This window comes from Ptychodera flava, chromosome 5, assembly GCF_041260155.1.
Source record: "Ptychodera flava strain L36383 chromosome 5, AS_Pfla_20210202, whole genome shotgun sequence".
In the NCBI taxonomy this organism is placed as follows: domain Eukaryota; kingdom Metazoa; phylum Hemichordata; class Enteropneusta; family Ptychoderidae; genus Ptychodera; species Ptychodera flava.
The window spans coordinates 46,884,341-46,904,022 of NC_091932.1; the positions used below are offsets into that span (position 1 = coordinate 46,884,341).

The window sequence follows — 19,682 nt, forward strand, 5'->3', positions numbered from 1 at the left end:
GTCTGATTTAATTGGAATGCTATTGAATCAATCATTGGCCGTGAGTCATTAACATCATCTCTGCTCATGTCAATGTCACCCTCCACACCATAGTGTTCAAGATCAATAATGTCAAGTCCTGTAGGTGCCTGCCACTGACCAGAAAGCCATAACTGCAGTGGAGTTGACCTTGTAGTACGCATCCTGTGACGAGCCCATGCCTGCCTCCACAACTCCAACTTTACCCTAATCTTTTGCATATACACGTAATGGAGAACAGCCATGTGTTTGTCATTAAGAGGATCAAGAAGTTCATTTTCTTCAAGGAAATAGAATATCTGGGAATAAAGGCCAAGAACACCGTCATACACGTCCTTCCACAATCGTTCAATTCTTTGATTGTGGACGCTTCTACCTGTTATCATGCTTCCCCTTCCCTCTCCTCTTGCACTTATCATGTAATCTGCAATTTCCACGTTCTCCATCCCCTTGTCAGACCTTACCCGACTTGGAAGTCCATACCTTTGGACACCAGTCTTGAAGCATTGCAGAAGGGTGCTAGCTTGGTTATTGTCATTACATGTCAAAACTGCAGGTAGTCTGCTAAAGCCATCAATACAACCAAAAACTATGAAGTGCCATCTAATGAGTTTATGGTTAGTGTCAATGTGCCATAGATGGTTAGGCCCCTGTACATTGTAAACACGCCTTTGTAAGCGACCTCTCCTCCTGGAAGCTACACCATCACCATCAACACGGTGAATACTGTCTCGTAGACGCATCCTTTGAACATGTACTCCCTTTTCATATAACAACTCTCGTAACATTTTTTCTCCACAGTATGGGAATTCATTGGTTAGCTTCTTCATCTCAGAATCTAAGTCGTCATCTGAAATTTCTGTGAAATCCAGCTTTGATAATCCATACATTTGCATCCTTCGGTAAACTGTGCTTTCAGAGACTGCAAGCATTGATGCAATTTCTCTAATGGTAAAACCTTCTTGCAGAAAATTCTGTACAATACTTCGGGGAATGACAAACTTGGGGGCTCCACCATTGTCTCCAAACTGCCTGTCTGGAGCCTGTTTCCCATAAGTAGTACATGCCACACGAAGTGCCATCATATCACTTCTACTCTGCAATGCAAGGCTCTCAAACTCAAGAACATTGAGTTACCTACCAAATCAGGTATTATTCTTTCACGCTCAAAGTTTGACTCAAGATGGCCAAGGTGTAATCTGTGTAAAATATCAGACATTGCTGTCGCCATGTTTTCAGGTATGGTTTAATGCTCAGGGTATATGATCACAGCATTGTATTATGGGATATCATCCAGCTGGGTCAAATCCCGCCAAAAGTGTGGATTTGATAAAGAGTGAAAAGATACAATTGTCTGTGAAATGGGAATCATCCAAAAATATATTGCCATCAGCAGGTAAATGAGTATCATTGTGATGTAGAGTAGTATCACTACAATGTAATATGACATTAAACTGGTCCAATAATCATTCCATTCAAGGTAATATATTACCAGGTCCATGGGACAATTGTGATTTACAAATTTAAGTAGGACCATCCTGAACCACTGATAATTAGTGGTGGTACCAGGTGTCCGGAATGGGTAAGCGTACCCTGCTAGCATGCTATACCCGTCAGGATTGGTCCCAAAATTGTCTAAATATTGTATGAAAAGATACAGGATATGAATCACTGTAATAAGTCAAAGCCGGGAATGCTGTCGTTAATCATTTGTGTGACCGAGGTGTCATATTTGGCCACAATGTCGTCATATCGACCGTAGAACTTTTTGAAAGTCCTAACGAGTCTTTTTGTTGTGTATCCTTGTCTCAGTAATTTTGATGCCAATGAGCTGTGTCTCAGTTGAAAATCAGTGTAGGAATCACAAGCCCTACAATACCTGAGAAGTTGAGACACGTACACACCATAAGCAGGTGCAGATGGAATATTACTTGACAAGTGGGGATAATTTATGATTTCAAAATCGAAATCATCCCTTTTGTCATACAGCTTAGTGTGTAGCCCATTAGTACCCACTTGTAGGAACAGATCAAGATATGAAGCAGAGTTCCTACCCTCTGTTGTTTCTTTGATATCCAACTCATCAGGGTAAATATGATGTAAGTAATTTGATATAAAATTTGTAAGGTGATGTAAATGTGCAATGTCATGAAGTTAATGAGCATCGTCATGGTATCAATGGCATTAATCATATAGTTAATGACCACCAACATTATGAAATTTAGAATAAACATAATGTCAATAATTATCATGGTATGCAAATGGCCATCACCATAAAGTTAATGATCATCATCATAATGTAAATGGGCGTCGTCATGATTTAAATGGGCATCATTATAATGTAAACGGGTATCATCATAATGTAAATGCCCATCATCATAATGTAAATGCCCATCATCATAACGTTAATGGTTAAAATCATGATGTAAAAGGGTATCATCATAATGCAAATGAGCATCATCATAACGTAAATGCCCATCATCATCATGTAAATAAACAACATCATCATGTAAATGGACCTCATCAAAATGTAAATGCCCATCATCATAACGAAAATGGACATCATCATAATGTAAATGTCCATCATTATAATGTAAATTGACATCATCATAATGTAAATTGGCATCATCATTATGTAAATGGACATCATCATGATATAAATGGACATCACCATGGTGTAAATTGACATCATCATAATGTAAATGGACATCATCATAATGTAAATGTACATCATCATAATGTAAATGGACATCATCATAATGTGAATGGACATCATTATAATGTAAATGGGCATCATCATTATGTAAATGGACATCATCACGATGTAAATGGACATCATCATAATGTAAATGGGCATCATCATAATGTAAATGGACATCATCATAATGTAAATGGACATCATCATAATGTAAATGGACATCATTATAATGTAAATGGGCATCATCATAATGTAAATGGACATCATCACGATGTAAATGGACATCATCACGATGTAAATGGGCATCATCATAATGTAAATGGACATCATCATAATGTAAATGGACATCATTATAATGTAAATGGGCATCATCATAATGTAAATGGACATCATCACGATGTAAATGGACATCATCACGATGTAAATGGGCATCATCATGATGTAAATGGACATCATCATAATGTAAATGGACATCATCATAATGTAAATGGACATCATCATAATGTAAATGGACATCATCACGATGTAAATGGACATCATCACGATGTAAATGGACATCACTATTGTGTAAATCGGCATCACAATAGAGTAAATGAACATCATCATAATGTTAACGGTATAATCATAATGCCAATGCACATTGTTGAGTTGGAAACAGCTCCCTAAGACAGTGATGGCTTTCCATACAAACATACTATATTGCAGATGTCATCAAATTTGAATATATTACATTTAGATTAAACTTATGAACCTGTACACTGAATATCGAAGCTATCATATAAGTAGTTTAGGAGAAAAAAATGATAAAAATGAGAAAATTGCTCCAAAATTACTATTATGAAAATTTTACAACAACTTTTGCAAACTTGACTGAGGTTGTGCTGAGGAACATTGATACCAACTTTCAAAGCAATAGGACAAGCTGATTCAGAGAAGACTTTTTGACCAAAAACTGTAAAAAATTACCCCCAAAAGACAAACATGCAAATTTCACCCCAATTTGTATACACGTAACTTAGAATACCTAAAGGGACCTAGATAAGTGAATCAGTAATTACTCAACAGGAAGTTGCCAAACAATTTTGCATCCTATCATAACACTGACAGATATTCATAGGTACCATATTTCATAAAGTTTTATGCAGTGCTTCTGGACATTCAACCAATAGACATGCACACTTATGACATAGGTCATGTCCTTGTGCCAACCTTGAAGAACATTGTTTGATACATATCTGAGTTATGGTTTTGGACATGAAAAATGGTAACAAAATGGATGCCATGTAGTCATGTTCGATCTTATCGTTCCAAATCAATGTGCATATGTATGACTTAGGTCAATGTCCTTGTACCAACTTTGAATAAAATCGGTTGAGATGTGCCCGAGCTATGGCTCAGGAGATGAAAAAATGGAACAAATGGTGGCCATTATTGGGTATATCACAAAACAATTGATGTGCAAGCATTAATGACATAAGGAGTAATCCTTGTACCAAGTTTGAATGAAATCACTCCAGGCATCTCTGAGATATCTGCGTGAACGGACGGACGGATGCACAGACGCACATATATGACTAAACCTATAAGTCCCCAGATGGTATCCTTGGGGACTAACAAGCTTTACATCAAAAGTAGCTGCATAATAAATTTCAATTTGGTTGGACATATGGTCTCAGAGACAAAGTTAATTGTTGATAAACGACAACTGTACAGGGTGCAATCAGTCAGTTTATGAAGTTGAGGACTTCACAGCTTAAAGATGTCGTGAAATCAGTGTCTCTGTAATCTTTGACTCATCAAGAAAGTTACAATTTATCTATCAATTTTGATAAAAGTTCTCTATTGTCACTGTGCATCTCCCTCAGTACTTCCGATTATTTGTGCATTATTTTCAGCCATAAATTCTCTAACTTCATCAATCGTACGTTTTGCCCCCTCTTATTTTTCTTTGGCTGTACTTGTCGATGTATGTTATTTTTTTGACCACTGCTGTTATTATCATCACTATTTTTATCATCATCATTATCATCATCAACCAGAGAAATAATGGAAGACGCTGTTGAAGTTACATGTTTACTACCAGCTACATACATTGGTTGCACTGTAGGATCATTACCCATAATCTCAAACATTGATTCTTCATACATAAATTTTCTTTTATCAGTACAAGTTTTATTGGTATACTGGACATGGTTTCTATATTTTCGTTTTAGGGCTTTCCATTTATCCATGCATTTATCATGAGTGGTCTTAATACCCAGTAGCTCATTCAATTCTTTAGATATTTTTATCCAAGCAGGTTTCTTTTTCTTTGCCCCATTTAATTCACTCCAGTACTTTTTAACAAGATCAATTAGGCAGTTAACATGCCCCTCAGACCAATCTAACCTTTCCTCATTACCTTGATTGATATTGGCTAATGGTGTTGAGGCTGAGGGTGAGGGTGTTGAGGCCGAGGCTGATGCAAGTGACTGTGTTGAGATAGTAAGTAAGGTTTTGAGGCAAAGGCCGAAGCAAGTGATAGTCGTTGAGGCTGAGGCTGGCGCAATTGACTGTGTTGAGGCTGATACAAGTGACGGTATTGAGGCTGAGGGTGATGCAAGTGACGGTGTTGAGGATAAGGGTGACGCAAGTGATTGTGTTGAGGCTGGTGCAAGTGACAATGTAGAGGCTGAGGCTGATGCAATTGATGGTGTTGAGACTAAGCCTGACGCAAGTGACGGTGTTGAGGCTGAGGCTGACGCAAGTGATGGCGTTGAGGCTGATGCAAGTGATTGTGTTGAGGCTGCTGCTAGTGACAACGTAGAGGCTGAGGCTGATGCAATTGATGGCTTTGAGACTGAGGCTGACACAAGTGATGGTGTTGAGGCTGAGGCTGGTGCAAGTGACAACATTGAGTCTTAGGCTGATGTAAGTGATGGTTTTGAGGCTGAGACTGATGCCAGGGCTGGCACCTTCTCAGTATGAACTTGAATGTGACGTTTGACAGGGCCTGGTGGAAGCTCAGATTTTCTATGATTGGTTGTAAGAGTTGCAGATCTACCGGGTACAATGTAAAAAAAAGAGAAAGAGATCAATGAGGAATTAATAAGGTGTCAATTATAATACTAAATTTTCTCATACTACAACAGTGATAGGTAGGCAGTAACAGTTATCCAACTTATTTTATAACACATCATACAAACTTTTTTGTGCAACAAGGACAACATGAAATTACTTCAAACATATCACTTTTTTTTACAAACAACAGATGTTTCCTTTTAAAAAAGTTATTGATTGAATGTTCCACACAGGAATTATATACATTACGCCTAAGAACCAACTTGAAAAAGTAGATCATGGATCACAAATCCAAAGCCTCGATCACTTGGGTTTTTGAAATGTTTCAAACCCTGAACATACATGTATAGTAAAACTTAGTGATTTGACTTGTCAATTAATTAACACTTTCTGTATGTATAAAAGTTAAATTCAGATTCACATCTAAAATAAAATCATTTATCAGGACTTAAAATGTCAGCTACACATTATAATGATGTCTACTACACTAAGTTCTTAGGGACGGACTACTAGATCTTTGGGATGACAACATTCAGATTGTGAATATTTTTTTACAATATCGTTTTTTTTAAATGAGTCATGATGTGCTATTTTTTTTTAAAACTAAGAAAACTTTTTTTACATATTTGCATTCTTATTTTATTTTGCAAACTAGTCTGAAGATTTTTTCCTTAACTGGTTGCTTATATTGTTTTGTTTTTTATGACCATCCCTCCAAAGGTCTATTGGTCCGTCCCTTATGTATGACAGCTGATTCTGAAATAAAATCATTTATCAGGTCTATAAAGTATAATGTCAGCTACACATTATAAGGGCGACATTTTTTATTTTTGTGTTTCTCATCTCCAGACTGACCGTAAATTTCAGCTCCCACATGAAAATAAAAAAAAACGTTTTTATTTGCGTCGCCTCTGAGGCGATCATCCTAGCAACAGCACCACCGTCATCAAATTGTGAGATTTGCGGCGACTCAGACCGAAAGGACAGAGAGCACAGAATGCTGAACTGAAAGACAAGAAATTGCAGTGACTGAACAGACAGACCATTCAACTGAATCATATACCCCTTTTTGTACTTAAAATTCTAGAGACTTAATGGACAGAACATTGAACTGAAACAAATACAGATTTTTTTTGCTACTTGTTTTTTTTTTGTTTTGTTTTTTATTGCGACCGCCCACTCTGCCTGAGTATTCCTCTGGAGATGAGAAACAAAAAAAATAAAAGGGTCACCCTAATGATGTCTGCTACACTAAGTTCTTTATGTATGACAACTGAGTGCATAAAGCATAACAGCTATGGGTCGATAGCCGTGTATGGTGTCCAATCCATGCCAAAATTACTACTTTGATTTACAACACAACATGCTATTTCACAACTCAACATGCTATTTGACAACACATCATGGACTTCCAAATCCTATTTTAACAACTCAACATGCTCTTCCCAATTTCATTTGACAATTCAACATGCTATTTCACAACTCAACATGCTATTTGACAACACATCATGGACTTCCAAATCCTATTTTACAACTCAACATGTTCTTCCCAATTTATTTGACAACACATCATGGACTTCCAAATCCTATTTTACAACTCAACATGCTCTTCCCAACTTCATTTGACAACACATCATGGACTTCCAAATCCTATTTTACAACTCAAACATGCTCTTCCCAATTTCATTTGACAATTCAACATGCTATTTTACAACATCAACATGCTATTTGACAACACATCATGGACTTCCAAATCCTATTTTACAACTCAACATGCTCTTCCCAATTTCATTTGACAACACATCTGGACTTCCAAATCCTATTTTACAACTCAACATGCTCTTCCCAATTTCATTTGACAACACATCATGGACTTCCAAATCCTATTTTACAACTCAATATGCTCTTCCCAATTTCATTTGACAACACATCATGGACTTCCAAATCCTATTTTACAACTCACATCCCATTCTAAAGCTAGCTCTGCGGAGCAGGGCAGTGTTACTGATAGGGGTAGTGCGCGCGACAGGGAGCCTGTCACCTGGGAAATGGAATGTGTCATGTGGAATGCTCATGTTTAGTCACGGAATATGAGATCAAGGTCACTAAGGCCAGGCTTTTGCGCAAGCGCTTCCCTCAAATAACTATTGCTGTTCGTACATATATCTATACTGCATACAACTATACAGTCTTCTCCGCTGTAGGTGACAGGGTACCGTACGTTGTGAGTTCGAACCCGATTGAAACCACCACATTTGTTAATAGAGAAAGTGTATGAGCACAAAGTGAGTATCATTATTTTTGTCATTTGTGATAGACTTGTAACAGAAGGGAATGAGACGCAACAACTGTTGCAGCACTATGACTATCCATATCTCATTCATTTTACGTGGAAATGAAGAGACTCGCAACATATCTCTATTCATAATAATGGTTTTGCTTATCAATGTTTTCCTTCATGTTATTCCTTGGTGACATATGTACATGTATTTGAGCATTGACATTGACATTGTATGATATCCATTGACATTTAGAAAATTTGGAGTTGCACACCTGTCACATGGGAAAGAAAAGGCTCTAAACACATCTCCAACCGCTAGCATGGAATTATCTATCAATGTTGATCTTCATTTTCTTTCCTGGTGACATATTCTGAATCATTTTGAGCATTGACATGGGAATCTTGTTGTATTGATTTGCATTTAGAGCATTCAGAGTCACACACCTGTCACGTAGGAATTGAGAGTCTGTCAACACATCCCCAACAACCATAATTGTGTAACTTATCTATGTTTCCCTCAATTTTCTTTCTTGTTGACCTATTCTGAAACAATTTGAGCATTAATATTGGAATTATGTTGTATTGATTGACATTTAGAGCATTCAGAGTCATGACACACATGTCACATTGGAATGAAGAGTTTCTCAACACAGCTCCGACCACAATATTTTATGTCTTACACATCTTCTCATATCTTTTAAGTTTTCCTCACCTATTCTGAACCCCTTTAATTTATTACATTTGAATTTTGTTGTATTACTTGTAATTTAGACCTTTGGGAGTCCCACACCTGTCACGTGGGAATGGAGAGTTTCTCAACACAGCTCCAACCACAATATTTTGTGTCTGACACATCTTTCCTATCTTTTAAGTTTTCCTGACCTATTCTGAACCCTTTTTAATTATTGCACTTGAATTTTGTTGTATCACTTGTAATTTAGACCTTTGGGAGTCACACACCTGTCACGTGGGAATGGAGAGTTTCTCAACACAGCTCCAACCACAATATTGTGTGTCTGACAATTCTTCTCCCATCTTTTAAGTTTTCCTGACCTATTCTGAACCCCTTTAAATTATTACATTTGAATTTTCTTGTATCACTTGTAATAGACCTTTAGGAGTCCTACACCTGTCACGTGGGAATGGAGAGTTTCTCAACACAGCTCCAACCACAATATTGTGTGTCTGACAATTTTCTCCCATCTTTTAAGTTTTCCTGACCTATTCTGAACCCCTTTAAATTATTACATTTGAATTTTCTTGTATCACTTGTAATTTAGACCTTTAGGAGTCCCACACCTGTCACGTGGGAATGGAGAGTTTCTCAACACAGCTCCAACCACAATATTGTGTGTCTGACAATTCTTCTCCAATCTTTAAGTTTTCCTGACCTATTCTGAACCCTTTAAATTATTACATTTAATTTTCTTGTATCACTTGTAATTTAGACCTTTGGGAGTCACACACCTGTCACGTGGGAATGGAGAGTTTCTCAACACAGCTCCAACCACAATATTTTGTGTCTGACACATCTTCTCATATCTTTTATGTTTCCTGACCTATTCTCAACCCTTTTTTTTTATTGCGTGTGAATTTTGTTGTTTAACTTGTAATTTAGACCTTTGGGAGTCACACACCTGTCACGTTGGAATGGAGAGTCTCTCAACACAGCTCCAACCACAATACCATGTGTCTTATACATCTCCTATTTTTTAAGTTTTCCTGACCTATTCTGAACCCTTTTCAATTATTGCACTTGAATTTTGTTGTATCACTTGTAATTTAGACCTTTGGGAGTCACACACCTGTCACGTGGGAATGGAGAGTTTCTCAACACAGCTCCAACCACAATATTGTGTGTCTGACAATTCTTCTCCCATCTTTTAAGTTTTCCTGACCTATTCTGAACCCCTTTTAATTATTACATTTGAATTTTCTTGTATCACTTGTAATTAGACCTTTAGGAGTCCCACACCTGTCACGTGGGAATGGAGAGTTTCTCAACACAGCTCCAACCACAATATTTTGTGTCTGACACATCTTCTCATATCTTTTATGTTTCCTGACCTATTCTCAACCCTTTTTTTTATTGCGTGTGAATTTTGTTGTTTCACTTGTAATTTAGACCTTTGGGAGTCACACACCTGTCACGTGGGAATGGAGAGTTTCTCAACACAGCTCCAACCACAATATTGTGTGTCTGACACATCTTTCCTATCTTTTAAGTTTTCCTGACCTATTCTGAACCCTTTTTAACTATTGCACTTGAATTTTGTTGTTCACTTGTAATTTAGACTTTGGGAGTCACCACCTGTCACGTGGGAATGGAGAGTTTCTCAACACAGCTCCAACCACAATATTGTGTGTCTGACACATTCTTCTCCAATCTTTTAAGTTTTCCTGACCTATTCTGAACCCCTTTAAATTATTACATTTAATTTTCTTGTATCACTTGTAATAGACCTTTAGGAGTCCACACCTGTCACGTGGGAATGGAGAGTTTCTCAACACAGCTCCAACCACAATATTGTGTGTCTGACAATTCTTCTCCCATCTTTTAAGTTTTCCTGACCTATTCTGAAACCCTTTAAATTATTACATTTTAATTTTCTTGTATCACTTGTAATTTAGACCTTTGGAGTCACACACCTGTCACGTGGGAATGGAGAGTTTCTCAACACAGCTCCAACCACAATATTGTGTGTCTGACAATTCTTCTCCTATCTTTTAAGTTTTCCTGACCTATTCTGAACCCCTTTAAATTATTACATTTCAATTTTGTTGTATCACTTGTAATTTAGACCTTTGGGAGTCCCACACCTGTCACGTGGGAATGGAGAGTTTCTCAACACAGCTCCAACCACAATATTTTGTGTCTGACACATCTTCTCATATCTTTTATGTTTCCTGACCTATTCTCAACCCTTTTTTTTTATTGCGTGTGAATTTTGTTGTTTTACTTGTAATTTAGACCTTGGGAGTCACACACCTGTCACGTGGGAATGGAGAGTTTCTCAACACAGCTCCAACCACAATATTTTGTGTCTGACACATCTTTCCTATCTTTTAAGTTTTCCTGACCTATTCTGAACCCTTTTTAATTATTGCACTTGAATTTTGTTGTATCACTTGTTATTTAGACCTTTGGAGTCTCACACCTGTCACGTGGGAATGGGAGTTTCTCAACACAGCTCCAACCACAATATTGTTGTGTCTGACACATTCTTCTCCAATCTTTTAAGTTTTCCTGACCTATTCTGAACCCCTTTAAATTATTACATTTAATTTTCTTGTATCACTTGTAATTTAGACCTTTGGGAGTCACACACCTGTCACGTGGGAATGGAGAGTTTCTCAACACAGCTCCAACCACAATATTGTGTGTCTGACAAATCTTCTCCAATCTTTAAGTTTTCCTGACCTATTCTGAACCCCTTTAAATTATTACATTTGAATTTTCTTGTATCACTTGTAATTTAGACCTTTGGGAGTCACACACCTGTCATGTGGGAATGGAGAGTTTCTCAACACAGCTCCAACCACAATATTTTGTGTCTGACACATCTTCTCATATCTTTTATGTTTCCTGACCTATTCTCAACCCTTTTTTTTATTGCGTTGAATTTTGTTGTTTTCACTTGTAATTTAGACCTTTGGGAGTCACTCACCTGTCACGTGGGAATGGAGAGTTTCTCAACACAGCTCCAACCACAATATTGTGTGTCTGACACATCTTTCCTATCTTTTAAGTTTCCTGACCTATTCTGAACCCTTTTTAATTATTGCACTTGAATTTTGTTGTATCACTTGTAATTTAGACCTTTGGGAGTCACTCACCTGTCACGTGGGAATGGAGAGTTTCTCAACACAGCTCCAACCACAATATTGTGTGTCTGACAATTCTTCTCCCATCTTTTAAGTTTTCCTGACCTATTCTGAACCCCTTTAAATTATTACATTTTAATTTTCTTGTATCACTTGTAATAGACCTTTAGGAGTCCCACACCTGTCACGTGGGAATGGAGAGTTTCTCAACACAGCTCCAACCACAATATTGTGTGTCTGACAATTCTTCTCCATCTTTAAAGTTTTCCTGACCTATTCTGAACCCCTTTAAATTATTACATTTTAATTTTCTTGTATCACTTGTAATTTAGACCTTTAGGAGTCGCACACCTGTCACGTGGGAATGGAGAGTTTCTCAACACAGCTCCAACCACAATATTTTGTGTCTGACACATCTTCTCATATCTTTTATGTTTCCTGACCTATTCTCAAACCTTTTTTTTTATTGCGTGTGAATTTTGTTGTTTTACTTGTAATTTAGACCTTTGGGAGTCACACACCTGTCACGTGGGAATGGAGAGTTTCTCAACACAGCTCCAACCACAATATTTTGTGTCTGACACATCTTTCTCATTTTTTAAGTTTTCCTGACCTATTCTGAACCCTTTTTAACTATTGCACTTGAATTTTGTTGTATCACTTGTTATTTAGACCTTTGGGAGTCTCACACCTGTCACGTGGGAATGGAGTTTCTCAACACAGCTCCAACCACAATATTGTGTGTCTGACAATTCTTCTCCAATCTTTAGTTTTCCTGACCTATTCTGAACCCGTTTAAATTATTACATTTTATTTTCTTGTATCACTTGTAATAGACCTTTAGGAGTCCCACACCTGTCACGTGGGAATGGAGAGTTTCTCAACACAGCTCCAACCACAATATTGTGTGTCTGACAATTCTTCTCCAATCTTTAAAGTTTTCCTGACCTATTCTGAACCTCTTTAAATTATTACATTTTAATTTTCTTGTATCACTTGTAATTTAGACCTTGGGAGTCCCTCACCTGTCACGTGGGAATGGAGAGTTTCTCAACACAGCTCCAACCACAATATTTTGTGTCTTACACATCTTCTCCTATCTTTTAAGTTTTCCTGACCTATTCTGAACCCCTTTTAATCATTACATTTGAATTTTGTTGTAACCATTGTAATTTAGACCTTTCGGAGTCACACACCTGTCACATGGGAATGGAGAGACTCACATCATATCTCCAACCACTATGCATTACTTATGCATATCATGTTTTTCTCATTTTCTTTCTTGGTGACCTATTCTGAAACCGTTTGAGTATTGACATGGGAATTTTGTTGTATCAATTGACATTTGGAGCATTCAGAGTCACACACCTGTCACGTGGGAATGGAGAGTCTCAACATATCTCCAGCCACTATAATGCTGTGACTTATTCTTGATCTCCTACATTTATGTTTTTGTGAGCTATTCTGAACCAGTTTCAATAATCACTTTGGAATTTTAGTTATCTATTGACATTTGGAGCTGTCGGAGTCACACACCTGTCACATGGGAATGGAGACTCTCAACACTTCTCCAAACACTATAATGTTGTAACTCATCAATGTTCTCCTTCATTTTATGTTTCTATGAGCTATTCAAAAGCAGTTTGAATATGACATGATAATTTACCTATCCATTGACATTTGGAGCAGTCGGAGTCACACACCTGTCATGTGGGAATAGAGACTCTCAACACATCTCCAACCATTACCGGTAAATGGTGTGACGTATCCATGTTCTCCTTCATTTTATTTCTTGGTGAGCTATTCTGAACCAGTTTGACCAATGACATGGGAAATTTATCAAGCATGACTTTTTGGAGCAGTCGAGTCACACACCTGTCATGTGGATAATAATGGAGACTCGCAAGACATCTAAAACTACTATATTGGTGTGATGTACAAATGTTCTCCCTCATTTTATTTTTAAGTTAGCTATTTTCAACCAGTTTGAGCAATGACATGGGAATTATATTCTGTCAATTTACATTTGAAGCATTTGGAGTCACACCTGTCATGTGGGAATGGAGACTCTCAACACATCTCCAGCCACTGTATTCGTTTGACTTATAAATGTTCTCTTTTAATTTATTTCTTAGTGAGCTATTCTGAATAAGTTTGAGGAATGATATGGGAATCTTATCCTATCTACTTACATTTGAAGCATTTGGAGTCACACCTGTCACATGGGAATGGAGAGACTCTCCACGCATCTCCAGTCACTATAATGCTGTGACTTACCAATGTTCTCCTTCATTTTATTTCTTGGTGACACATTCTGTACATGTTTGAGCAATGACATGGGAATTTATTCTATCAACTTACATTTGAAGCATTGGGAGTCACACACCTGTCACATTTGAATGGAGACGTTCAACACATCTCCATCCACTACAGTGGTGTGACTTATTCATGTTCTTCATCAATCTAAGATTGTAGTGTGTGATCTATTCTGAACCAGTTTGAGCAATGACATTGGAATTTTATCTGTATTGCTATTTGGCCCAGTTGGAGTCATACACCTGTCACGTGGGAATGGAGTCTCTCTCATACCACATAAAACCTCATAATGACCATCATCCTTGCCACTTATACCAAAACTTTCACAAACAGTGCATGAATCTCTTGTAACAATACTCACAGCAATCATGTAGATATCAAGATAATGGGAATTTTAACATTCAGTCAATTTTAAATTCTGTGAGCAATAAGAAATAATGATGATGTAACTATGCACTCACCAAACATATTTCCTGTACAGCTGATGTGTTGTAAGAGTATTTTGAAGAGACATTGATTTGAAAAAGTAATAATGCATTTTATCATACACTTTAACACCTCTCACCATCCCCCGTCAAAACATCAGATTTTCATTGTTGCAAAACACTACACAGGTATAAGTTGTCTTGCTATGGTTTTCTTTTTTGTACTCAGATTGGCAGTTGACTATGTAGACGAGATACTTTGCAAAGAAGCAGTCGTCTTGTGTTACGAAGGAAGGCATAAGCCTGAAGATGCAGACATTAGCTTTGTATACGGTAGTAATAGAGATTTTGCAAAGTTTTGAGCCTAACTACAGAGCGATGCCAGATCAATGAAGCTTGGTTTGAATATAATTCAACTCTTCAGATGACAACTAGAAAAGGGACAAACTATCAATGGAGAGTACTATTCTAACCTGTTGAGGGAGTTTTGGAGGCTGACAAAAATACGACGAGGGAAAGTTGAGAAAGGTGTCTTGTTCCATCTGGACAATGCTCCACCTCACAAGTCAGTCATTGACATGGCAACAGTGCATGACTGCGGCTTCAAACTCATTCTAGTGCCCACCATACTCTCCTGATCAGTAGCACCCTCAGACTTTCATCTCTTCCCCCACATGAAGAAATAGTTAGCTGAAAAGCATTTTGTATTTTTAGGGCAATTTTTGTCATTTTTGGGTCAAAAATCTTTTTCATAAAAAAATAATTGTCACAGCTTTGATATTTAGTATACGGGTTCAAAGAGGTTATCAACATGTAAGATATTCAAAATATGATGAAATGTACAATTTTGTAATTTTGGAGCAATATTTGCCATTTTTTGTTAAAAATGTGTTCCTAAAAACCTGCTTGTCTGATAGCTTTGATATTTGGTATACAGGTTCCTATAGGTCACCCTTGTGTGATATATTGACATTGTGATGAAATCTTCTATTTTGTATTTTGACACAAGTTTTATCATTTTTTGTCAAAAACTTTGTTTCACAAAGTTACTCATCTGATAGCATTTTTGTCAAACTGCCTATATAAGTGTCCACCTAGTGTCAGAGACGAATGGCAAAGACACTGTAGGTATAAATGACAGTTTTCTATGCTTGCTACTGATGAATGTCTGTGTAAATATGGATCTGTAATGAAACATTCTTCTGTCATAACAATACATTGTATTGCCAAGGGACCTCTGCACTCAGTATATATTTGGTGTTATGCTATGTACGTCCTCTATACTGTCCATGCCTAAAGTAGCTACAGGGACTTTGACCCTATGTTTCATTGTTCTCCTTGTGTAACGGTAGTTCTAGTCTGTTTGTACATCACTGTATTTACACAAAATGAATACAACCTGAAAACTCCTGCATGGTAAGCCATGACCATGTTGTATTACCTATGTGGTCCAGTATTTTTAAATAGCTCAGACGTAGTACACTCTGACTCAAAATATTTAGCTATGAAGTATTGACATAGCTACGTCTAGAACACTACAGTATGTATTTACAAAATGGGAACACGATTAGAAACAAGAAGTGACATAAATGTGAAACACAAAGTTCAGTTCTAAAGAGAACAAGTGATTGATCTTCATGAAACTTGTGGAAAGAGCATTGGTTGCACTGAACTGTTAGCAGAACAGGAAACAGGCAAGCTGTGTAATTGAGGAGTTGCCAACAATGTCAGGTGTAATTATCGTCTAGGCTGTAAATGATTAAAAAGGGAAACTCAAGCAAATTGCTAAAACTCTGTAACCACGTACCAGATTTTGTTGAAACTTTGTATGCAGGTTCTTTATGGTGATTCTAGTTACATTTGTTCAACTTGTGGTTAAAGTTTTGAAAATTGTCGTTACGATAAATTTTCCCCTGTTTTTGGTCACAATCTTCTCCTAATAAAGTATTCGTCCAATTGCTTTTAAACTTGGTACGCGTGATCCTGGGCTTCGCCTTTGTCAGATATGTTCAAATTGTGGTAAAATGTTTATATTTGTATTTTGGGGGTAATTTTTTGCATTTTTGGTCAAAAAATCATTTTCTCTGAATTAACGATTTGATTTATTATAACTAAGATTTATTGTGAGGCCGCCAATATTAGTAAGATTGAGTGTATGAGTAGCACAAGAGGAAGGTCAACTCTTTATGAACTGAACAAAATTCATGTGATTCAAGTTTAAGCGCATCATGTTACAAGTGAATACAAATTTACCATGCAGTAGTCGATCAGTACCAGCAAATACCCGCCTTTTTAAATGTAGGATATTTACAAGACTTTATAAGAATACAGTCACAAAATTTTGCCAAATAGAATACATTGGTACTTTGCAGGGTCCATAACACTCATGGAAAGTCCTTGACAATATTTAAATGTTGAGGCTTCCCATAAAGTTCATTGAAATAGTAATTTTGTCCTAAAGTCATTGAAAATTAATTATTTGCATACAATACCAAAACTGACATGAGCATCAAAAGTGATTTATGGTGAAGTGGTATGTTGCATTCTGAATGTGTGCTTTTAAATTGCCATTGAAAGCATGGAAACTCTTTACATTTTATTTCGCTTTGATTAGGTGAAAACTTTTTTATCACAGCTTGTTCCACATTAACTTTTTAACTTACAATTTTGTATGACTGAAAATTTTATTGAGTATTGTTACATTATTCAAAATAATAAAATCTATGAAAGGTGTCATATTGTGTGTTTTCATAATTCCAGTTCAGTGTTTCATCCAGATAGAGAGATTCCCCCTCTGTTGACATGTTGGCATTTGTCAGGCGAGCGAAGGCCCTCCCCATGAAATGGTGCTAGTTTACACCTTAGAGATACAAGTAGAACACATGAACTGGTGAAATCACCCCTGTAAATGTTCTGGTAAAGGGGGAATCCCCCTAATGATGCCATCCTGGAAGAAACATTGTACAAGCTGCAGTATATGCTTCTTTGACAACATCATTCAAACCCGGTATTGAATGATAGTGCTTTTGGTTTTCTTGAATTGAATACATCATCACTTGCCTTGGTCAACTTGGTCAACGCATTAGGGGTGGACCATTTGACATCCTGGGGGGTCTGGAAGATTTTCGAAAAAATAAAATTCCCAGCAGATACAAGGGAAAAAAAATTCTGCCTTAGATGACATATGAAAAAAAAACTGGCAAGCTAATGTGGAAGAAAAAAAAATCTATCACAGTATCAGCATGAACCTTTTGGGATGTAACTTTCTCATTTCCGTGCACCCTTCTTGTCTTTCTTGGCTTTTCCACTTGCCTAAAATGCATCAAATGCATCGTGCTAGCCATGATTTTCATCATTCAATTTCATTTTTCGGCGCGCCCTTCAGGCGCATAACTTTAATGATAATAAGACATATTTTTCAGAGCCCTGTCCTAGTGCAAAACTTTAATATATCAGACATACATATATCTGTGATATATGTATGTTTAAATTTTTTTGGCCTGCCCTTCGGGCGCATTTCTTTAAAATATCAAACATTATTTTCAGCATGCCTTTCAGCTGCATGACTTTCATACATCAGATATATCATGCCTTTCAGCTGCATGACTTTCATACATCTATATATATATATATATATATATATATATATATATATATATATATTATATATATATATATATATATATATTATATAATATATCAGAGATATCTAGATATTTAATAGTTTTCTGCACGCCTTTCAGGCGCAGTTAATTAATATATCAGGGATATATGTCAGAAATATCTTGATGTCTGTAGATTGAAAGTCTTTTGCAAAGTGTACTCTGATCATTATGAAATCTGCAGTTCATAAATATATATATATATATATATATATATATATATATATATATATATATATATATATATATATATATATCGCTTCATTAAAAAAAATTCTTTGAAGGAAGAATGCAAAAAAATTGCCAGGATTCACAAGGGGAAAAAAATACATCCAGTGGAAGATGTGGGGAAAAAAAATGCCCCCTAAAAATCTTCCATACCCCCCCCAGGATATCAAATGGTCCACCCCTTACAAATTGAGTTACAAGTTGAATAAATTGATGACGAAAGAGCCTTGCCAGCTCTCTGTAAAAGACAGATAACGCCACATTAAAAAGGTTCTCATATACAAGCAATGGGTTGGGTCATCGACAATCAGGCCTACACTGGCAATACACGATTTTCATCACTATGCAGCAGCATTTTAGGACGACTACCATAGAAAACTTTGGTCACAACTTTAAACACACACATATACACATACACATACATACATACATACATACATACATACATACATACATACATACATACATACATACATACATACATACACTCTTTAGAAATTACAGTCAGTGCTCAATGTTGCCTTAGATGACTTATGAAAAAAAAACTGGCAATGTGGAAGAAAAAAATCTATCACAGTATCAGCAAGAACCTTTTGGGATGTAACTTTTTCATTTCCGTGCACCCTTCTTGTCTTTCGTCGTTTTTCTACTTGCCTAAAATGCATCAAATGCATCGTTATAAATTATAATATAACACAAATTACTTTAAGTACAAAGTAATGATATCAGGTAAACTTAATGGCAATAGGATGCATGAAACTGAAGTAACAGATATAATTACTTTGTACTTGAAGTAATTTGTGTTATTATATATATATAATATATATATATATATATATTATATATATATATATATATATATAAATATTTATTAATATATATATATATAAATATGTATTGTAATATATATATATATATATATATATATATATATATATATATATATATATATACAACATATATATATATATGACACTTTCTATGGAACACTTTGCAGTAAAATCTCGAAAATTGAACTCCTCGACACTCTTACTGCATATTTCAATCGCCGACGACCTCGCACAAACCCTACGTTTAAATGCTCGTTTCTAAACAAAATATACATTTCACATAGCCTGATTTCCATGATTTCCTATATATTGCCACCCGCCGGTTTGATTATAAACGAT

The 19,682-nt window shown here is 36.3% G+C and overlaps 1 protein-coding gene across 1 annotated transcript; it reads left to right on the top strand.

Moving 5' to 3' along the window:
• Positions 1-4,286: 4,286 nt before the first annotated feature.
• On the top strand, positions 4,287-5,620 carry LOC139133775 (chloride intracellular channel protein 6-like). The gene is made up of 2 exons (XM_070700542.1): positions 4,287-4,313; positions 5,147-5,620. Exons 1-2 carry the CDS (start codon positions 4,287-4,289, stop codon positions 5,618-5,620), a joined length of 501 nt encoding a protein of 166 aa, XP_070556643.1.
• Positions 5,621-19,682: the final 14,062 nt, after the last annotated feature.

What these genes read in the sequence shown, in the direction of transcription:
- LOC139133775 (XM_070700542.1), top strand. Translation starts at nt 4,287, where the DNA reads ATGACTAAACCTATAAGTCCCCAGATG. An exon ending in AACCTATAAGTCCCCAGATG is followed by an intron (nt 4,314 to 5,146) that starts GTATCCTTGGGG and finishes AATGGTGTTGAG; the next exon opens with GCTGAGGGTGAGGGTGTTGA.